The sequence below is a fragment of the Prunus persica genome, chromosome G7 (assembly GCF_000346465.2).
Source record: "Prunus persica cultivar Lovell chromosome G7, Prunus_persica_NCBIv2, whole genome shotgun sequence".
Taxonomy (NCBI): domain Eukaryota; kingdom Viridiplantae; phylum Streptophyta; class Magnoliopsida; order Rosales; family Rosaceae; genus Prunus; species Prunus persica.
This window is the reverse complement of record NC_034015.1, coordinates 17,980,234-18,002,107: the sequence shown is the minus strand read 5'-3', so window position 1 is coordinate 18,002,107 and position 21,874 is coordinate 17,980,234. Positions and strand designations below refer to the sequence as shown.

The following is a 21,874-nucleotide window of genomic DNA, read 5'->3' as shown; positions in this document are numbered from 1 at the left end:
TTTAGAAATTACACGAACATCCCATTAAGTTTTAAATTGTTTTCACAAAACTAAATTTCATTGATTTTTCATTCAAAGATTGATGATTTTTCATCCAATGAAATCATCAATTTTTAGACAAATAATCAATGAAAATAGGTTTTGTGAAACAAACTAAAACCTCAGGGAGTGTTCGTGTAATTTTTAAGACCCTGAGAAAGTTTGAAAAAACACAACAAACCTTAAGGAGTGTAGGTGTAAATAATTCTATACTACTGCTTTGCATTATTCTTATCCAACAATATATAGGTCCAATATATAGAGAGAGAGAGAGAGAGCAAAAATTTCAATCCGTATACATACATTATACATAGCTTCCCTTTCATAACATGTACGTACGAGAGTTCTGTTGTTATATAAGTTGGTTCTTACATGCACGTCGTGCATGAGGTTATATACGACTTGCACGTGCAAAATTTATTCAGAATGTCGTTGATATGATAGCAAGGCTAGAGGAGAAACTCAAATTTATGGCTAGTCAAAGTCATGGACATGCAACTTGCGGAATATGGAATAGATTGAGATATAGATTATTCTCAATCATGAAAACACCCCAAGAAGGGGCCAATGCCATGGTTATTGCAATATGGAATAGAGTGTTACAATTGCAACAATTTTTTATTTTTTATTTATAATTATTTTGATTTATAAGAAAAAAGAAAAGGAAAAAGAAATCTTAATATTTCAAGTCGTTCCTTGATTTCAAACTCCGTTGAGCAAAATTGAATTGGTTCCAATTTTAAAAACCGAAATTCCTTCGAGCCAAACCAAAGCGTCTACAACTTGATTATAAATTTGGGAAATTTGTGGACTTCATGACACCCTAATAGGCTTTGACGTTAAATAAACTTCTTCTTGTTTCCTCTGTGGTAATCTAGTAATTTATGTCAAATTGGACCATCGATTCTAATTTCTAAACCTTTGATTTTGATTTTGATTTTTGAGTTTTTGCTCTCATTGATTGTTTCACTTTTTACACCACCGGTATTAGAGGAGAGAATTGAAAAAATTAGGTAGTTACAGTTGCCCACTACTTAAGCGAAAGAAGAGGGCTACATGTTGTGTGGTTGGTTCAAGAGGCATACTAGGAATTTCAGGACAAGTTTTTGGACCTGTTAAAGCCCAAAACCACTAGCTGCATCACTTCTTCTCAGATCTCTCATCATTTCATGTTGCATTTTCCCAAAACTAGATTGCTTGGACATCAAATATGTACTTATCTTTTGGTTCCAAGATCAGATAATGTACTTCAAATTCATGTTTTCTCTCTGTTCTTGAAAGGTATAAACGACATTCTTTCATTCAACAAAGCAAATATTTTGGCATTTGGTTTAATTGAAATTAGGCTCACTAATTAATCTATGTGTGTATTGTCAAGGTTGATGCTACAAAGGACAAGAGTTTCTGTGTTCCTCTTGCTGAATTAAATTCTGGGTTACAAATATTGTGGCAGAAAACAATGTGGGGATCTGTTCTTGTAGCCATTGCTGCTACAATAGGAAACTTGTTGCAAGGATGGGACAATGCAACCATTGCAGGTATGTATATGTATCCTCCTTAATCAATATATCTCGGAAAGTTTAAATAATAAATCTTTGGGATCTTATTTGAGGCACTACTAAAATATGCCGGTGATTGCACGTATTCGTGTTTAATTTAAAGCTTTAGAAAGCGAGTCATGGAGTTTTCCTTGTTACCAAAAGAATGTACCAAAGTAGGCAGGCACATGTATTTATGATTTAGTATTTGTAATGGAGGCTGTGACATTAGAAACCAATGTGCAGGGGCTGTTCTTTACATCAAAAGGGAATTTAAGTTGGAAACTCAACCAACGATTGAAGGGCTAATTGTGGCCATGTCACTGATTGGGGCCACAGTTATCACAACATTCTCAGGGCCAGTATCAGATTCACTAGGAAGGCGTCCAATGCTGATAATCTCATCAGTTCTATATTTTCTCAGCGGTCTGGTAATGCTTTGGGCTCCAAATGTTTATGTGTTACTTTTGGCAAGGCTTTTGGATGGGTTTGGGATTGGTCTGGCTGTTACTCTTGTCCCAGTCTACATATCCGAAACCGCCCCACCTGAGATTAGAGGGTTGCTAAATACTCTCCCCCAGTTTACTGGTTCTGGAGGGATGTTTATGTCTTACTGCATGGTGTTTAGTATGTCATTGATGGAAGCACCCAATTGGAGATTGATGCTTGGGGTTCTTTCTATTCCTTCTTTACTTTATTTTGCATTGACTGTGTTTTACCTGCCTGAGTCTCCAAGGTGGCTTGTTAGTAAAGGAAGGATGGCTGAGGCCAAGCAGGTTCTGCAGAGACTCCGCGGCAGGGAAGATGTTTCAGGTGCATAAAGTAGTGCCATTAGCTGATGAAAGCTTCTGTTTTTCGTGCTGATATTGGGCTTATGTTCGAAAATATAGGGAGGTTGTTTTTACTTTTTTCGATTTTTTGGATGCTGAATGTGTTAGGCTTTACTGATTTGCAGGCGAGTTGGCTTTGTTGTTTGAGGGTCTTGGAGTTGGAGGGGAAGCATCATTAGAAGAGTACATAATTGGTCCAGCCAGTGAGGGCCCCGATGGCCGCGAAATGACTACAGAGAAAGACCAAATAAGGCTGTATGGACCGGAGGAGGGGAGGGCCTCAATGATTGCCAAATCTGTCACAGGACAAGCCAATCTTGGCTTGGTGTCCCGGCAAGGAAGCTTGTTGAATCCAAATGTGCCTTATGTGGATCCTCTTGTAACTCTATTTGGCAGTGTCCATGAGAAGCTTTATCCTGAAAACACAGGAAGCATGCGCAGCCTTCTTACTTTGCCAAACATGGGCAGCATTCTTAACATGGCGCCACCCGAAAGCCAGGATAAGTTTGAGCATTGGGATTTGGAGGGAGATGGCAATGCAGCCGGGAATGATGTTGAGGACAATGTGCGAAGGCCGTTGCTCAAAGGTCGACAATCAGCCAGTATGGTAAATGACATGCTGCCTAGAAAGTCCAGTAGCTTCTTCGGCATGAGGCGCAATAGCAGCCTCATGCCAGGGGCTGGTGGAGGTGAAGCTGCGAGTAGTATGGACATCGGAGGAGGATGGCAGTTGGCTTATAAGTATTCTGAAAAAGTTGGCAAGGATGGAAAAAAGGAAGGAGAGTATCAAAGGGTCTATTTGCATCAGGAGGGTGCACTTGAGTCGCGGCGAGGCTCAATGCTTTCAGTTGCTGGCGGTCCTGACGTCCCTCAAGACGGCGAATATTTTCAAGCTTCTGCTCTGGTTAGCCAACCTTCAGTACTTTCTAAAAAGAACCAACTGAGCCAGCATCTTGGACAAGAAAAGGTTGACACCCCAGAAACTGTTCAAGGATCCAGTTGGTCTGATCTTCTAGAACCAGGAGTCAAGCGTGCATTGTTTGTTGGGGTAACAATTCAAATTCTTCAGCAGGTACTAATTCATGTTTTCGAGTAAATGTGGTACAAATAGTTTCGATTATATGAGAAATTTTTTGTTCTCTCTGCTCTAATGCTTGGTTGTTTTTTGGTCCTTGCAGTTTTCTGGCATAAATGGGGTTCTATATTACACTCCTCAGATTCTTGAGCAAGCAGGGGTGGCAATTCTCTTTTCAAATTTGGGCCTTAGTTCCACTTCTGCCTCTATCCTCATAAGTGCTCTCACAACCTTGTTGATGCTTCCATCTATAGGCATTGCCATGAGACTAATGGATACCTCTGGCAGAAGGTATCGCCGTCCCACTGTTCCACTAAGCAAAGCCTGAGCTTTTTCCCTTCATCTTATACTCTTCTGTCTTCGTTGTAGGTCGCTGTTGCTGACGACGCTACCTGTGCTGACGGGGACTCTCCTGGTACTAATTTTCGGACAACTTGTCCATATGGGTTCTGTTGTTAATGCAACAATTTCCACCATCAGTGTGGTGGTCTACTTCTGCTGCTTTGTCATGGGCTTTGGACCAATTCCTAACATTCTTTGCTCCGAAATCTTCCCCACTCGCGTTCGCGGCCTCTGCATCGCCATATGTGCGCTAACATTTTGGATTGGAGACATCATTGTCACTTACACATTACCTATCATGCTCACCTCCATTGGTCTTGCTGGTGTCTTTGCCATATATGCTGTTGTGTGCACGATTTCTTGGGTGTTTGTGTTCTTAAAGGTGCCGGAAACAAAGGGAATGCCCCTAGAAGTCATCTCTGAGTTCTTTTCTGTGGGTGCAAAGCAGGCAGACATTGCTGAAAGTTTGACTTAGCAGTCAAGGGATTGATGATGCTGTTTTGAGTTATGTTCTTTGTCTTAGGTAGAGGAAAGGAGGCACAATAACACTAAATTAAGTGAACACCAGTGCCTGCTGTGTTGTTATTATATTCACGTTGATCTGGACAGTTTTTGTATATATAATCTTTGGACGCTGAGATTCTAGCTAGTCATCTTTTGAAAACAACTGGACGATGAGCAAAGATATGATGCTTTAGTAGAAGCTGAAAGTAATCCTTGGTCCTCAAGAAAGGGCTAATGGGAATTCAAACCATTTGCTTATAGTTTCTGTGCTCATACTGTACTTATGGCAACCTCTCGCTTTAGGTCTAATATTTAGTTCTCTTTCAAATGTCTTATTTCAGGAAAAATCTAATAAGCATATAACGCCGAACCATATAAAACCATATAAACAAACAACATAAAAGTTCAAAACCATATAAACATGATGGAGATTCCAAACTTTATAACCAGGATCATGTTTGTCGGCACCATGATTAACGGTTTCTAGAACCTTAACCATTGACCGCAGATTGAAAGATCAACAACAACAAAATCACAGTAACACTAAGTTCAAAAACATTAAAACATGGTGAAGTTACATACTTACTAGCCAGGATCATGTTTCTTGGCACCGGCTGTCTATTTTATAACCTACATAATCAACCAAAATAACCCCGGCATTTTGATGATCCACATAAGCATTTCTTTTTCCGGTGGGATCCATTGTCATTGTCAGCTTCATTGGAACATGAATTGCCATAATCATATGTCAACTCTGTCATGGGCGGAATGTGTCTGATGGCAAAAAAAGCAATATGAAGACAAGACTGACTGTTGTGTTCATATAGAACCGGTTGCCAAAAGACATTTGGTGAGCAACTGTGATTAATGAACCGAGCTACGTTCCCAACATTCTTGGCACTTATGATTAGGCGATATGGGATGTTATAATCCACATTTATGTCATTAGAAGTCTCCTCTTCTAGTAGTCCTGGTTCATAATTCCACTTAAACGAGTCATAATTACGGCCTGTATCAAAAATATATTCATCATCTTCGCCTTCATCAACTTTATGCTTTAACTTCACTTCATCAATAACTTCACCAGCATACTCACAAATAAAAGTACCAGCACGAATAGAATCCCACGACCGGAGGCCCCAGCCCCTATCCTTTGTCTTAAACACTTCCAAGCGCAATTTTACACCAGTTTGGGATACTCTGTTTTTGCAGTTGGGAGAGCATGGACATGTAGGACCACATTCATGTAACAATTGCTTCCGGCTGACTAGGATCCCATTGCCAGTATAAGGAAAAGAACCTCCATTTTTCTGAATGCAAGAGCAATTCATATCACCTGGGAGGCATGCATTGTGGCAATTGCAGACAAAAGAAGGCGGCATTGAAGTGAAAGATTTAGAATATTTCAGTTTAGGAAAATACGTGAAAGAAGCCAACCCCTTCTCGTTATCAACCTCATTTACAAGGCACACAGGTATAGGTTCAGTCCCTGAAGTGAGGTCTTGAAGAACAAGTCCAGCCCTTGACGAAAAACCATCCTTCCACTTACGAATAGTTTGCCAAACTGCAAAAGCACCAGGCTGCCCAGGCACCCTCACTAACTTGTACTTGAATATATTGCAACCAGATTTCCCCCTTTCTGTCCATGACTCGTGGACTTTATATAGGCCATCATACACATAGACCTTTGTTGTTGAAATAACCTCATCTTTCACACCACGAATCACTCGGACTTCATTGCCATGATTCAAGCTCCTCTCAAGAGCAAGATTACCCCTTTCAAGCTTCTGATCAGTCACCTGCTTATTGTTATGGGTATACCCACCCTGACCACTATATATCAAGACATCACTGTCCTCTGTGTCATCATCATAGCCTCCTGAAGAAACAATGCTTAAGGCCAATGGATCTTTTTCAGCATCACCCTTCCCAGACATGAAGTCAATTCCAGCCATTGGTGGAGCATGCAATCCAACTGCACACATTTCCATTCGGAAATAGAAAATGTCGCCAATCTCAACTCCAGGCACAACCCCAATTCTCTTCCTCATGTTTGTTCGAATCTTTTTGCTCATCACAATGTTACCAGCTTTCAAATGTGCAAGCACATTTTTCGATTCCCTGGCATCTTCGATTTGGCAGATCCTTCTCCGCAATGCATCAAAATTCATGAGTACATAGTTAACCAACTCCCTGTTACCGTCTTCTAGTTGAAATGGAGTCATAACAGAAACAAAGTTCACTCCCGACCCATTGTTTGTTAATGAATCACCATCTCTACTTTTCTTGTTCTTCTTTCGAGATGAACTAACTTTCACAGTCTTCTTTCTTGATGAACTAGAACCTGGATGAGCATCAAAATGCCCATCCTCATCTTCTGCCCCACCCATTGATGAACCTCTTTCTCCAAGTGGCCCAGATGGGGCGGGGGCTCTGTATGACCGAATTGGAGCGGGCATGAGACCCGTCGTCCTCATTGGGGAAGGATTCTCACTATTGAGATTAGGTGAGGTTCGAGAGCCTTGTGGTACATGAAATGGGTAAAATGAAGAATATCCCTTGGGGGTATGGCCGAAGGGAGGCATGCATGCAAAGGGAGGGGCCTGAGACGCATCTGGAAACACTGGCATCAAACTACGCAGAGGTTTGACATCCAAAACACATGACTTGTCAAAACCAGCTGAAGGAGGAACGAAGTTGTGGCTTGACCCTCCTTCCATTACAAACCCTTTTCTCTACAAAGCAACACAACAATAAAGTTTTCCGCTTTTTCTACAAGTGCAAAACAACCAAAACAAAAAAACCCCACTTTTTCTCTTTCTTCAACTTCTGGGTGCTTTTTCACCACCAAAACAAAAACTTCTGGGTGCTTGTGATGGTTGTTCTAAACCCCAATTTCGTTTTTTCAGAGAAATCAAATTTCTCGCTGTAAGCATATTTCTCTGCAAGACAAGATTGCAGACGACGCTACACATCACTGAAAAGATTCATACTTTGAACTCAAGCTGAAATCTAAACATAATCAGATCTAATCTAGAAACATGGTAATCAAATATTAGTTACAAAAATCAAAATCAAGCAGCAGTTTCTACATGCATGAACACTTGGGGTAGGAAAAGAAGCAAAAAACTAACCAGTCTTACCTCTTTGCATTTTCCATTGCTCGCTGGGTATTTCTCCGTTCGAGACTTTCAGGGAGAGAGCGCACTACCTGAGTTTTGCTCCTGTCCAGTGTTTGCCACATGTGGTGGGGTCTATTTAAGCCAAATTACAATTTTTGGTGCTAAAAGACCCATCTTGAAAACCGAGCAAAACCCATTTTAGACTGGCATGGTGCTATTTATTTAATGAAAATCCATCTTTTTGACAAGATTAGCAGCCAATATCACTTTTTTAGTTGTCGGGGTAGCAATGCAAATTCTTCAGTGCTATGGAGTAAGTGTGGTACAAATAGTTTCAATTTTCGATAATTTTTGTTCTTCCTCTGTGCTCTAATGCTCGGTTGTTTTTTGTCCTTGCAGTTTTCTGGCATAAATGGGGTTCTATATTACACTCCTCAGATTCTTGAGCAAGCAGGGGTTGCAATTCTCTTATCAAATTTGGGCCTTAGCTCCACCTCTGCCTCTATTCTCGTAAGTGCTCTAACAACCTTGTTGATGATGCTTCCATCCATAGGCATTGCCATGAGACTATTGGATACCACTGGCAGAAGGTATAGTTGTCCCTTTGTGCCACTAATCAAAGCCTGTACTTTTCCCTTCATCTTATACTCTTCTGTCTCCATTGCAGGTCACTGTTGTTGACGACGCTGCCTGTACTGACCGGGACTCTCCTAGAATTAAGTTTCGGACAACTTGTCCATATGGGTTCTGTTGTCAATGCAACAATTTCCACCATCAGTGTGGTGGTCTACTTCTGCTGCTTTGTCATGGGCTTTGGACCAATTCCTAACATTCTTTGCTCCGAGATCTTCCCCACTTGCGTTCGCGGCCTCTGCATCCCCATATGTGCCCTCACATTTTGGATTGGAGACGTCATTGTCACTTACACATTGCCTATCATACTCACCTCCATTGGTCTTGCACACCATTTCTTGGGTGTTTGTGTTCTTGAAGGTGCCGGAAACAAAGCGCATGCCCCTTGAATTCACCTCTGAGTTCTTTTCTGTGGGTGCAAAGCAGGCAGATATTTCTGAGAGGTTGACTTAGCAGTCAAGAAAATTGATGATGCTGTTTTGAGTTCTGTTCTTTGTCTTACGTAGAGGAAAATTGATGATGCTGTTTTGAGTTCTGTTCTATGTCGTTGTATTCACTTCGGACTCCCTTCTATTGTGGGCCTGTTGGGCTGAAGATTTTAGGGCCATCATTGTTCCTTTGTTTTTGTTTGGGTTTCGGTTTTTGGTCCGCTCCGCTAGCAACAAAAAAAATAAAAAATAAAAATCTTGGTGCTTGTTGGGTGCCAGATAAATTACAGAAGGTTGAGAACATTCTTAGGATGATACGTTGTCGTTGAATTCATGACCTTAAGCTCACTGCAAGGTGTAAAAGGCTTTCTTCTTTTTCTTTCTGTAATTGCACCGTTGATTAGTGGTCCACTATATATATATATATAAAAGGAAGCTAGATTAAATTTCCAGATATTAAATTCATGTATATTCATCTGTTCATATCTGTTGACTATATCACTTACCTATTTGGTAGAATTAATTACATAATTGTTACAATAATATAAAGTAATTTTCTCTAGCCAGACTGTAACACAAAATCAAAACAATACCAAGTTTGTATATTTCTAGAACCATCAGAAGTTGTGGTCACTCTTATTCATTTGTCTGTCTCCTCCAAAATTCAAAAATCTAATGGGAAGCACAAGATCTGCTGCAAACCAAGTTCCTCAGCCATGGTTATATTTGACGTGTGGCTTTACCTTCTTCACATTTCGAGAGCCATGCTAACAGGTAGAGTTTCTCTTTTGCAATTTCAAAAAACAACCAATGAACGACAAAGAGATTTTAACGCAGAGAATCCAACTTGTTTTATTGACATTTCTTTTGGTAATAAAATTTGCATTGCATGTTTACCGCGCCTGCTTTGGAAGGTCTCTATACTCATCTCCTCCGTCTACTGTTATATTGGTTTTGACATTTTTGAATATTTCACGAAGTTTCATACTTTGAAGTTCAATGTGTATGAATATTAACACCATCAAGATATGCTTATGTTTTCTATCTGTTTTTTGAAAGTTATTGTTTGGCTTGTTTTTTATTCATATAGCAATGATGTTATTGCCATCTTTATGCAGATTTGGTGACCACCAGTGGGAAACGCAGCACCGCCATCTAAGTCTTTGTGCATACTAATACATAATCTAAGAAAAGGTTCAGCAATTCTTGCACTGTGATCTGAATCCTCTTTTGGATTTTGAAAATAGTACTTGGTCACTGAAGAAAAAATGAGGGGAGCTGTGTTTGTCGCGGTTGCTGCAGCAGTTGGGAATTTGTTGCAAGGATGGGATAATTCAGTCATTGCAGGCAAGTACCATAAATTTATGTTTTCTGTGTTTATCAATTCATTTATCTCTGCCACAATGTTCAATTTTCAGAAGCATAAGAAAGGGGTTATGTTAATAATTCTGCTTTGTTACACAAAAATGTTGCAGGGTCTGTTCATTATATCAAAAAGGAATTTGAATTGGAAAGTCAACCAACATTTGAGGGGCTAATTGTAGCCACATCCCTTATTGGAGCTACTTTCATAACAACATTCTCTGGACCGGCATCAGACTGGCTAGGACGGCGTACGATGCTAATCATTTCATCTGCTCTTTTCTTCATCAGTGGTCTGGTAATGTTGTTGTCTCCCAATGTTTATGTCTTACTTTTCGCAAGGCTATTGGATGGATTTGGAACTGGTCTGGCTGTTACTCTTGTTCCTGCCTATATATCTGAGATAGCACCGCCAGATATAAGAGGAACATTGAATACCCTTCCACAGTTCACTGGTTCTGGTGGGATGTTCTTGTCCTACTGCATGGTGTTTGGAATGTCAATGATGGATTCACCAAGCTGGAGATTGATGCTAGGGGTTGTTTCCATTCCATCACTAGTTTATTTTTCTTTGGCGGTGTTTTACCTGCCTGAATCCCCTAGGTGGCTTGTGAGTAAGGGTCGAATTCTCGAAGCCAAACAAGTTCTGCAAAGACTTAATGGCAGGGAAGATGTTTCAGGTGCCTAAGTTGGTCTTCTTTTTTGTTCCCATTTCCTTCATGTAATTGATATTTTAGAGCTAACTCTGAGTCTGAGGCTTTTATGATCTACAGGTGAGTTGACTTTGCTAGTTGAGGGTCTTAGCATTGGCAGAGAGACAACATTGGAAGAGTACATTATAAGTCCAGCCAACTTGCTTGCCAATAACCAGGCAACAATTGAAGAGAAAGATCAAATGAGATTGTATGGTCCTGAAGAGAGCTTGTCATATATAGCCAAACCTGTAACTGGACAGAGTTTAACATCTCACCATGGCAGCGCGGCAAACCAAAGCATCCCTCTTATGGATCCTCTTGTCACTCTCTTTGGTAGTGTCCATGAGAAGCTCTCTGATAGAGGATGCAAGGGAAGCATGCACTATCCAAATCTAGGCAGTATTTTGAATGCAGGGGAGTATCATAACAAAAATGATCACTGGGACATGGAGAGCCAAACGGATGGTGAGGACCACGAATCTGAAACACCCCGGGTTTATTGTGATGACACTTTGAGAAGTCCATTGATCTCACGCCAAACAACGAGCATGGACAAGGATGTAAGCACGTCTAGGTCTGGCGGTAGTGTTTTAGGTGTGAGATGCAATACCATCCTGATGCAAGGTAATATTGAAGCGGCTGAAGTAGGCAATGGCAGTAGTATGGATATAGGTGGAGGTTGGCAGCTGGCTTATAAGTATTCCGAGCGGGTGGACGAAGATGGGAAGAAGGAAGGAGGATATGAAAGAGTCTATTTGCACCAGGAGAGTGGACTTGGATCTCAGCCTGCATCAGTTGTTTCAATTGGTGTAAGGCAAGAAAGTGAACTCATTCAAGATGCTGCTCTGGTTAGCCAGCCTGCTGTTTCTGCCAAGGATCCGACAAGTCTACGTGCTGTTGGCCCAGAAATGGTTCCTACATCAGACGCTGCTGTTAAAGGTCCAAAATGGGGAGACCTTTTGGAACCAGGAGTCAAGCGTGCATTGATTGTTGGGATTGGACTTCAAATTCTTCAGCAGGTAAAATTTAACCTTATGTTGCAGTAGTGATTTGGTAAGAGCTTTCCTTGTTCAATTTGACCTGATGGGCAGCTGCTTTGTATTTCAGCCTTCTTATGCCTTTTCTTTTCACCTCTGCAGGTTGCTGGCATAAATGGGGTTCTCTACTACACTCCTCAGGTTTACGAGCAAGCAGGCGTAGCAGTTCTTCTGTCTAATATAGGGATGAATTCAACCTCTGCATCTCTCTTCTTAAGTTCCATCACAACATTTTTAATGCTTCCTTGCATAGCTACTTCCATGTGGCTAATGGATAAAGCTGGCAGAAGGTAAACTCTCATTCTAATACCACTGAATTTTAGACAACCTATTTTCTTATCAAATACACTGCAACTTTAGAATCTGAGTCATGCCACTGAACCCGAAATCGATATGAACACAGGAAGCTTTCCTTTGTCTTTCTTCATGTGTAGGCCACTGCTGCTATCCACAATACCAATCCTGATATTGTCCCTCGCTTTACTGGTGTTTGTTAACATTGTCAACTTGGGCAGTATTCTCAATGCAACAATCTCCACTGCTAGTGTTGTGGTCTACCTCTGCTGCTTCGTCATGGCTTTCGGGGTGATCCCAAACATTCTTTGCGCAGAGATCTTCCCTACTCGCATCCGCGGCCTCTGCATTGCCATTTGTGCCCTCACTTTTTGGATTGGAGACATCGTCATCACATATTCATTTCCTGTGATGCTTTCCTCCATTGGCTTTGCTGGTGTCTTTGGAATCTATGTTGCTGGGTGCATAATTGCCTGGTTTTTTGTTTACTTGAAGGTGCCTGAGACCAAGGGCATGCCTCTAGAAGTCATCTCTGACTTCTTTGCAGCTGGTGTGAAACAAGCTGCTGATGCTTCCAACTAGAACTGATTGGATTGTCCACAAGTGGAATTATGAGGGCAGAATTGAGTCTTTTTGTGGAAAAGATTTTGTATTCATCAATTGTCTTTGATATTATCCCTCTCTTAATGCTGCTGCACAAGCATTTTGATACCAAAAATCAATCCTCCTCTCAGGTCATAGGGTCACATGTAATTTTTTTAGTGCAACTATATTTTACAATTAAAACCCTTATAACAAGAACTAAAAAAACTGTGTGTGATTCAAATGATAGCAAATTTAAGGAAAAACTTAACACATCCCTAAAAACATAAAAGAAGTCACAAAATGGGAAAATGAAAGCAAAAACAAAGAGAAATGTTGTCAAAATTGAATTACTCAAGCGTGACACTAATTCAACAAGTTTATAATTCGTATTATTCTGTCATTTTCAGCTCATGAAAAATATTAGAAAAGACACCCAAACTTGCTAATTTCTATAAACAACTTTCAACCAAAAAAAGAAAAAAGAAAAAGGAAAAGCATGAGATTATGTGTCCGGGCCAACAAAAAAAGAAAAGAGTCGGTTTTCTGTTTTAACTCGGGGCCCAGGCGGATGATGCTGCCGCGTAGCACTAGCAATAGGAACGCTGTTCAGAGAAAAATTCAGTGTATCGTCGTCCTCGTCCTCATCAAATTGAGGTAGAATTAGGGTTTTAGATCTGAAACTTATCGGAATCTGAAATTAGTCAAAGAAATGGAAGGTCAAGTGAAGGAAGGAGACTCTCTGGAGAAGAGGCCTGGCATCTTCTTCCTCGGCTCCCCCAACGTCGGCAAGCGCACTATGCTTTCTCGTAAGCCCTCTCTCTCTCTCTCTCTCTCTCTCTCTCTCTCTCTCTCTCTCGCCTTTACTAATATGAGTGGTATTAAATTCATGATTTGTTGATCTTAGGATTACTGGCTTTGGATTTTGATGATGCTTCTGATTCTTCTTCATCTCAGCTCGTAGTTAATGGGTATGTAAATTTTACATCTTTGGAACAAAGAATTCATTTTTAATTCTTTCGAAATGTGAATTTTACAATTAATTTATTTTTCATTTTAAAAAAATAGGTGGAATATTTCTACAAAGTACTACACAGCTGATGTTTCCGTATGGATGGCTCATCTTCATGATGAATTTTCCATTGAGACCCTCCCAATGTATGACCAGTTGCAAGCCTTGATCTTGGTCTTTGACACCACTGAGGTTTGGTCTCTTGCGACTCACTCTTTTTCACTTTGTTTAGCTATTTAGCTTTTTAGTATGATTTGTTGATGCAGTCTTATATTGATTTGCTAACATTATGTGCAGTTGTCGTCTCTTGCTGCACTTCAGAAATGGGTATCTCGAACTGATCTTCAAAAATTTGATATACTATTATGCATAGGGAACAAGGTGGATCTTGTCCCAGGTCACCCAGTTCATGCTGAATATAGAAGACGTCTGCTGAAGCTTGGAGATCCATTTGCTGATTCTGGTCCAGGGTTCACTGAGTATGGAATCTCCGAAACTGAAGGAAGTAGTTTACTGGGGGATGACGAACCATCATGGGAGGCTAGGCAGTCATGTTTGGAATGGTGCACTGAGCATAACATTGAGTACATTGAAGCTTGTGCTTCAAATGTTGATTTTGACAAATGTAAGGCGCCCATTCTTTTTTACTATATTTTTCAGCAATATTTACCCTTTATTTTTGATTGACAAGAAGTGCAACCTATGTTTGATAAAGTTTCAATGATTGTGATAGAACAAGTTAAGCAAAGTGCAGAACAGGGTCTGTTCACTAAGTCACGTACCACGAGAAATGAGTCTTTGTATGACAGAGCAGTTTAGGGAGAAGTAGGATTTTCTCATCATGTATATCAGTAAGAAATTATACAGTGATTATTCCTTGAGTTCTCATGTCAGTTTCAATATTAGAAAGGAAAATGGTTACCTTGAGAAAATTAATAGTAGTGAAATCAAATAAAAGAACATTTTGATTGTACTGTACACCATATACTTTTTTTGGGTATGTTCTGAGATAAAAGTTTTCACAGGTTTGTCAGTTGATGGCGATTCACAAGGTGTTGAACGACTCTTTGGTGCTCTTTCTGCACATATGTGGCCTGGAATGATTCTGAAATCAGGCGATAAGATTGCTGAACCATCGTTACCTGAAAGAGAAGAAGGTTTTATATTATACCACTTCCATTTGGTTTATAACCTGTACGTACTTTTAAGTAGAATGCTAAATGTTTGAATTCTCTCTACTAGACCTGTCAGAAGAAGAATCTGATTATGAATTTGAGTATGAAATCCTATCTGCGGGTTCAGCTGAACCACATGAAGACACGTATACAGGATGGGTTTCTGCAAATGATTTTGCGGGACCCTCAAGTATGGGAGGACTGGCTGCTCAAAATAATATTTTCCCAGAATGCAATCAAGAGAATGGAACCCTTTGTGATAAGGAGGAGCCACAGACCTCAACCTCGACAGCTGCTTTGCATGATGATATCAACAAAGGAGTGGTGTCCAATGTGGAAGAGCCTGACCAGGGCACAGAACTTGACCAAGCCCAGGAACTAGATGAGGATACCCCTCTTGAAGTTGAGGATTTGGAGCAGTTGATGTCTGAGATTGGGAACATGCGCGACAGCTTGAGATTGATGCCTGATTTTCAGAGAAGAGAAATGGCTGCAAAGCTGGCTTTGAAAATGGCCTCCATGTTTAGGGGCAGCAGTGATGATGAAGTGGAAAGTATCAGCTGAGTAAGGGATATCCGTATTACGGAAAGAAAAAGGTGGATGAGCTTTTTGGAAATATCTTGTGCTTCGTTTGCTATGTTCTTCTCTTGTGCTGCACATGGAGAATCCGAAGTCTTTTTTGTTTTTTTCTTTGTGGGGTCAATACATGGTGATTCAGAAGAATCAATACCCATTTAACTGTCCCCAATCCTTTATAGTGTTAGTGGTAAGCAACTTGTGTTTTTATTCAAACATTGAAAATGTTAGGTCGTACTTCACATGTGGGAGGGTGACATTTGTGTATGAGCACAATTAGCTGTGGTGTGATGGTGCAAAACTTTGATATGTAAACCAAAATATGAATTAGATATTTTTAGTGATTGCTGCAATTCGTACTTCTATGAGTGCCAAGTTGATGCTAAGGTTTAGTGCTCTTTTGATCATGATACCGTGAATAAGTCACAGAAAGAGCAGCTATTGCTTTTTAAGGTTTTCTATTGGAGCAGTGAGATATTTTGGTTGGTAAGTGTTTCTTTACAAAGCTTCTTGAACATTTCTAAAACCTAAAGCACCCATCTAGTATTTAATTGTTACTTTATTCCTAATGACATCTTTTGACGGACATGTAGATGGAATCTTATAAAGCTAACGGTAGGCCCTATTGCAAAAAGTTAGTAACCCAAATTGCCTGAAGAAAATAAAAAATGTCCACACTCGGGGAAGATTAACCTATAAGAATTTTAAGAATTTTGTATTGGTTTTTTTTTTTTTTTTAACAAAGCGATATTCTAAACTACTACTCTAATGTATGGGACAGAGACACTATCTTGGCCAACTGGTTTAACTCATATCGGCTAGAGTTTTGTATTGTTTGTTAGGATTGTTATTGTTGGTATTGTTTGCTTGGAGATAACAAGAAGGTAGGATGCTGTAAACCCAGAGAGTTGCCAAACTTGACCCTTCCATTTTCTTATTTATTGTCCACCAGAAAGGAGGTGTGAGAGTTTTGGGCGCAGGAGATGTCAAGCTGTTATTAGGCGGGAGTTTGGGAGTGGTAGGGGAAAGTGGGCAGAAGAGTAGCATTTTAAGGGCTGCCTCATATTAGGCTTTTGACTGATTATCAACCGTGTAACATGGTTTGAAAGACTAGAGTGGCTTTGAGCGGCGGATCGGATCCTTATTAATAATTGATAATAATAATAATAATAATAATAATAATAATAATAATCACATAGGACAAATTTGTGCTCAGCTTAGTGCTCTTTTAATCATGGTGACTACCATACCACAAGGAAATAAGTAAGAAATATCGGCGATTGCTTTTTAATACCATTTGCCAAGTAAGATCCTTTTGAAAGAAACGTTTTCAGTGATCTAAAAGCACGTTTTAGACTCGAAATATCTTAGTTCTCGAACGATAACTTTGAATTATATGGCATGTGGGTCCTTGATACATTTCTCAATTATCTTCAATATGGGCTAGTTTGAGATTACCGTCACTTTTTAAAAAATCAATCCCAAACATACCTAAGTTTACTTGATAGCTACCAGAAGGTGGGGTGGGGGAGAGAGATAAAACCAAGTTGCCACTTTTTATTATTTTAAATGAGAAGATTGACTTCTGTTTACTCTAAGATCTGTAAGCCTAGATAGGGAAACAGGTAAACGTAGTGGAAATCCAGCTTAAAGTTTAGCCTCAAAATCAAAAGGGTTTGAAGAGTATCTTTTCTTCCCCAAGCACTCTGACCCAGATGCTTGTGCTTGAGGAAAGTCTAGTAGCATCAATAAAACAGAGACACACACTAAACCTTGTCATGATTCTGTTGGTTCTGCCTTTTAACAATGGATGGTTTTGAGATGTTAGCGTCAATAGCACTCAAAGTTCCCAAAGAGTGCTTCAAAAAAGCTCAACAACAAAAAAAACTATTAAAATCCCAAACAAGAGCAAGCAATGGTTGTGCTTCAAAGTCCCAACCAACCAGCTGACCAATCTCTTAAGTTAGGCCACAAACCCTTCTTTTCTTCCAGCATCTATGACCCCATTGACTCTTTGGTCACTTTAACCAACATGGAAATCATTTATAAAATAGCCCACTTTACCTATTAGATATTACTTTAGAACCATGCAATGCAACCTCTTTTTGTAATTTCATTCACTTTAGAACCAGACAAGTGGGAGTCTTGGGGTGGAAAACTTAGCACAACTGCTGCATTGGTATCAGTTGGCAGATCGCAGATGAACAAAGAAGATGAAGATGATCCATTCAATTTCGCTATACACAAAGGAGTGGAAGGAAATACAAATTGAGGAAAAGGGTAGTTAATTAAAGAAATAATAAAACGTGGGTTTGGCTACTTAAGAGTGATTAAGGGAGATAACTATTACTATTAACAGCAGTGGTAGTTGTTGTATTAGAAGAAGAACTAATTGCATTGGCTGCAGGAGGAGGAGGAGGAGGAGGAGGAGCCGGACTGTTGCTGCTGCTATGGTCTTGGCGCGCCTTGAGCTCGGCTTCAGAAATGGGAGCCGGGAACTGGCCGCACTTCTGGCAGCGAGCCACCACCAGGATCTGCCGGCACGACGGGCACGACGAGTGGGACCCAAGCCACATGTCCACGCATCCAACGTGGAAGACGTGGCCGCACTGCGGCAAAACCCTGATCTCATCTCCCTCCGCGAACTCCCCCAAGCAGATGGCGCACTCCGAAGCCAGCTTGGGCGGCGGCTCGGCGCCGCCGATGCCGTATGTGAACTTGGGGAGCGACTGGAGTACCTTCTTCTTGACGCCTTTGTTGGCGGAGGCTTGAGCCGAGCTGAGGCTGGCTCCGCCGGCTCCGGAGCCGCGCCGGAGCCAGGCGCAGCGCGCCACGGCTAGGAGACCGATCACGCATATGACGGCGCAAAGCAAAGCCGCAAGTATGACGACGAAGTCTGACTCCAGAACCACGGCCTCAGGAGGCGGCGCCGCAGGGAAAGTTGACGAGTTGGTGGCGGCGCTACTGCCTAGAAATCTCTGAGAGCGAGGCATGACTGGTCATACGACGAGCTGTCTAATGTCGTTTTTGAGAATTCGGTGCTGGAGAGAACCAAGTGAGAGAGAAAAGATTGGTTTTTTTTTTTTTTTTTTTTTTTGGTGTGGGGTTTGGGTTTAGAGTGGTTTGGAGTTGGAGGGTTTTTATAAATACAGTTGAGAGAGAGTGGAAATGTATGGAGAAGATAATGAGAGAGAGGTAGGCAGGCGGGTCGGCCCAGGTTGGTCCAGGTGGCTTAGATTTTCTAAATGCAGTCATTCTTATCTGCATTATCTTTTTCTGCCACAACCTATTATATTATTATTTTTTTGTAATTAACCGATTTAATTAATCTCTCTTTACTGCTTCACTTCACTGTCCTTTCAGTCTTTCAAGCTTCATCAATTATTAACCTCTTTAATCAATTGGGTTTTGTTTTGTTTACTATTCAACAGTCATGTGACAAGGAAGATAAACACGCAAGTGTCGTAGATTACATTACAGTTCTACGGTAAAAGCAAGTAATCTAAACTATGCTTGATTTAAACACTCTTTGAGAAAACCCTAAGAAAAGTCTTATCCACCGCCCCTTTTCGGGGTTGTCGGCCTCCTTCCCTACCTCCTCTCATCTCCTTTCATTCTTTCTTTTCTCATTCCTTCCTTTTTCTCTTAAAATTGTTAGTTTATTTTATGATGTGGAAGCAGTCGTCGTGAAACGATATTGTCGCCATGATATAATCACCATTGGCCCACGTACACAAGGAGTTGGCTCCCTTTAACTTAGTTTGGAGCTATAAAGAGAGGAAGATGTCTGGTTGAGTTAGGTTCTGGTTAGCCAGTGCGAGACTATGGATTTAGCCGGTATGGTGCTATAATTTTCTTAGGGTTGCCTAAAAGATGTGGAGCTGTGGTATTGTTTCTTACTTTTGTTTTAGACTAATAATTTTCAGAAAACTCTTTTAGGAGTTTGATGTGATTTGTTTTCTATTTATGTTTTTTATTTCTCTTTAGCTTTTGGCTTTCGATACGAATTTGCCGTTTCTGCCTTTGCGTTGCTGATTTGTATTATAGGTCTCAGTACATGTGCTTCTGGTTACTGGATTGGGGATTTAATTCTTTGGGTTATGCGTGATTCTCTCCAGATCAATTCAACATGTCGTTGTGTTTGGTCACTTGAGAAGATTTACCCATATTTAGCACAAAGTTGTTTTGTACTTTTATTTGCTCATTAATAATATTCTATTGCTTATTTTCCCAACAAAAAAAAAAAAAAAAAGTAATCTCGTTTGTCTGAAGTGTGAACAAGGCTGTGTATTAAGACACACTCTTTATATTAAAGGAGAATTAATAAGTGCCAGTATAATTAACTTTGTTTATGGTTCTGTAGCTGGCTTTCCTTGGTTACGAATCTTGCCTTTAAAGTTTTAACCAATTCACTTTTATCATATTTAATTTCAAACTTTCAACCAAAATAAATATCTTTTAGGCAAACAACTGAAGATAAGGTGAGGTGGTGGACCTTCAGAAGTCACCAAAAGGGAAGGTAAATTTTGTTTTTGTTTTTGTTTTTGGATCAAAGAGGTAAGGTTTAACCACTCCATCAACAAGTGGTAATCCTATTTGATTATCTCTTAGTTTCCCAGCTACCAACTCACACTAATAACAAAAACAGGAATTCATATACTCATAGAATATTTCAATCATAGGTAAGGAAAAATACAACTGTGAATTTAAGTCATAATCATCAAATAACTATATTTTATTCGATAATTCTACACAAGAATTTCTCGTATTTTGTCTGTGCACTCGCAACAAAATATCATATCCTGAAAATGCCAGAAAATGACAAGTGTTCTTGTTCGGTTTCGGACACCATTTTGGAAAATTGGAATGGTAAAACTACTAAAGTCATCTTTGGGACAAGTCACCTTTCCATAGCCAAACTTCAATCCTACTAAACTAAACTAGCCCAACTTGGAAATTGCAAAACAAAACCTCACTCCTTATGTTGGTACAAAAGCTGCAATATCTATATACATATGTTTCTTTTTCTTCAATTTCTTCTGCAAAATTCTAGAATTTAAGCTTAATTTTTTGATTTAAGACTAATCATCTTTTTAAGAAATACTTTTATAGTGATGGAAATGTGCCGAAAATGTTTTCGCATGTTTTATCTTTGTTAACTCCATATGGCCATAATTTGCCCTTGTTAGAGAAGCACCATGGTTTTAAATCATTGGAAGAATTACCCCAAAACAAAAATTGATGGGAAGTACATTGAAAAACCTACACAACAAGATTAGTTATTATTGCCTTCTTTAAAGTTTTAGGTGTGTGTTTATATGTCATCTCATCTACATGTGACACACCTAATGATAAATCTCACATCTTGAGTAGGCTGTCAAGTTTAATCACTTCTTCCATCAAAATTTCCAACTAATGAAAATTAAGGCTGGACTTGGTGGGGTTTGGCTTGGTTTTTGGCCGGAATCGATCACCGGAACAACTAATCCTAATGTAAATAATGTGGACTTTGGGTAAACAAAGTCAGAAAAACCATGATCATATTAGTAGCTCTATTCAATTAGGTGCATGCATTTCTGTTTTAGTTATAGTTGACTTCATCTGATTAACAGTAATTTCACCTCATGGCTAGCTTTGTCATGTACAAGGGCAGCAAGAAAGCTTATGGGATGATTAGTCACTCTTGCTTGTGCTAAATTCAATTATTGAGGTTGAATTTAGTCCCTTTATTTGGTTAAATACAGCCATTAAGTAATTGACACCTTATTTTCATTTTTTTTTTTGGGGTGAAATGATGGTATATAACTATACATGAAGATGATGGTTCACTTCATGTAAAGGATCTAGGAACTACAAAGGCTGGATACAATGTTTCTAAAGAAAAACGTAATCCCACTGTGGATTAGTGAGGTGAAGCCATATTTCAACGTAACATATGCAATTGTTGTGAAATTCTACAATGACTGCGTCATATATGGACTTCTATTGTGGACCTTCATATTAACCACTTGAGTAAAGTTTTATTCAAAAAAATTATATAGTTAATATGAAGGTTCACATCGCCATAAAACGACTCCGCAACCGCAACTGTCTGGCCAAGTTGGGCCACCCCTCTCTCCTTTTTGGGCACTGAAAATGACTTTAAAAATAATGCCTTTTTGTAGTTCAGGTTTGGGTCTTATCTTCTTCTGTGATCATCAAACTTTGATCAGCACTGCACATGTTGAGCACCCATTTCTAATAGTATAATGGCCTGAGAGAGAGAGAGAGAAGAAAGGCACTTTATGAGCGGAAAAACTTACTTTTTCTTTCTTTTTTGGTTGAGAGGATAGTGATAGGATTTTATTGACAGGAAACATAACTAGTATAAAAATTGGGTAATGTTGTCGGAAATTAGGCGAGTTTCTTATAAAATATCTCTATCCCTTAAAGTCATATCTGTAAAAACTACTTATTACAATCCTCAAATGAGTTTGCTATCCCAACCTATTTGTATTGTATATATGGGTTTATTATTAATTCACCAAATGAGTAATTAATCAGCCGTAAATTTGACAGTTGATATCCTTTAGAACAAGAAGCCCGTGACAACAAACTCTTTGAAGCTACATGTCGGTTTTGGCTAATTTA

The 21,874-nt window shown here is 39.8% G+C and overlaps 5 protein-coding genes across 5 annotated transcripts; 3 read left to right on the top strand and 2 right to left on the bottom strand.

Annotated features, from left to right (window-relative positions):
- On the top strand, positions 1,499-4,299 carry LOC18771265 (monosaccharide-sensing protein 2). The gene is made up of 5 exons (XM_007204384.1): positions 1,499-1,577; positions 1,824-2,390; positions 2,533-3,479; positions 3,586-3,773; positions 3,852-4,299. The coding sequence occupies exons 1-5, from the start codon at positions 1,499-1,501 to the stop codon at positions 4,297-4,299; spliced, it is 2,229 nt and encodes a 742-aa protein (XP_007204446.1).
- On the bottom strand, positions 4,714-7,779 carry LOC18770042 (histone-lysine N-methyltransferase, H3 lysine-9 specific SUVH1). Its single transcript, XM_007204183.2, has 2 exons — positions 7,472-7,779; positions 4,714-7,270 (listed from the first exon to the last, which is right to left on the bottom strand). The coding sequence occupies exon 2, from the start codon at positions 7,046-7,048 to the stop codon at positions 4,967-4,969; it is 2,082 nt and encodes a 693-aa protein (XP_007204245.1). The 5' UTR covers positions 7,049-7,270; positions 7,472-7,779; the 3' UTR covers positions 4,714-4,966.
- LOC18769235 (monosaccharide-sensing protein 2) lies at positions 9,780-12,621 on the top strand. The gene is made up of 5 exons (XM_007202947.2): positions 9,780-9,858; positions 9,987-10,553; positions 10,647-11,587; positions 11,708-11,895; positions 12,040-12,621. Exons 1-5 carry the CDS (start codon positions 9,780-9,782, stop codon positions 12,479-12,481), a joined length of 2,217 nt encoding a protein of 738 aa, XP_007203009.1. The 3' UTR covers positions 12,482-12,621.
- Positions 12,964-15,642, top strand: LOC18769608. The gene is made up of 6 exons (XM_007202094.2): positions 12,964-13,290; positions 13,389-13,452; positions 13,550-13,685; positions 13,791-14,118; positions 14,519-14,650; positions 14,736-15,642. Exons 1-6 carry the CDS (start codon positions 13,194-13,196, stop codon positions 15,230-15,232), a joined length of 1,254 nt encoding a protein of 417 aa, XP_007202156.1. The 5' UTR covers positions 12,964-13,193; the 3' UTR covers positions 15,233-15,642.
- LOC18771327 (RING-H2 finger protein ATL8) lies at positions 17,445-18,626 on the bottom strand. The gene has a single exon (XM_007202488.2). It carries the CDS (start codon positions 18,235-18,237, stop codon positions 17,575-17,577), a length of 663 nt encoding a protein of 220 aa, XP_007202550.1. The 5' UTR covers positions 18,238-18,626; the 3' UTR covers positions 17,445-17,574.

Coding starts and splice junctions, on each gene's coding strand:
- LOC18769235 (XM_007202947.2), top strand. CDS start 9,780: ATGAGGGGAGCTGTGTTTGTCGCGGTTGCTGCAGCAGTTGGGAATTTG. Junction 10,554..10,646: donor TGGCAGGGAAGATGTTTCAG/GTGCCTAAGTTG, acceptor TATGATCTACAG/GTGAGTTGACTTTGCTAGTT. Junction 11,896..12,039: donor ATGGATAAAGCTGGCAGAAG/GTAAACTCTCAT, acceptor CTTCATGTGTAG/GCCACTGCTGCTATCCACAA.
- LOC18771327 (XM_007202488.2), bottom strand. CDS start 18,237: ATGCCTCGCTCTCAGAGATTTCTAGGCAGTAGCGCCGCCACCAACTCG.
- LOC18770042 (XM_007204183.2), bottom strand. CDS start 7,048: ATGGAAGGAGGGTCAAGCCACAACTTCGTTCCTCCTTCAGCTGGTTTT.
- LOC18769608 (XM_007202094.2), top strand. CDS start 13,194: ATGGAAGGTCAAGTGAAGGAAGGAGACTCTCTGGAGAAGAGGCCTGGC. Junction 13,453..13,549: donor TCTCAGCTCGTAGTTAATGG/GTATGTAAATTT, acceptor TTAAAAAAATAG/GTGGAATATTTCTACAAAGT. Junction 14,119..14,518: donor AAATGTTGATTTTGACAAAT/GTAAGGCGCCCA, acceptor AAGTTTTCACAG/GTTTGTCAGTTGATGGCGAT.
- LOC18771265 (XM_007204384.1), top strand. CDS start 1,499: ATGTGGGGATCTGTTCTTGTAGCCATTGCTGCTACAATAGGAAACTTG. Junction 2,391..2,532: donor CGGCAGGGAAGATGTTTCAG/GTGCATAAAGTA, acceptor ACTGATTTGCAG/GCGAGTTGGCTTTGTTGTTT. Junction 3,774..3,851: donor ATGGATACCTCTGGCAGAAG/GTATCGCCGTCC, acceptor TCTTCGTTGTAG/GTCGCTGTTGCTGACGACGC.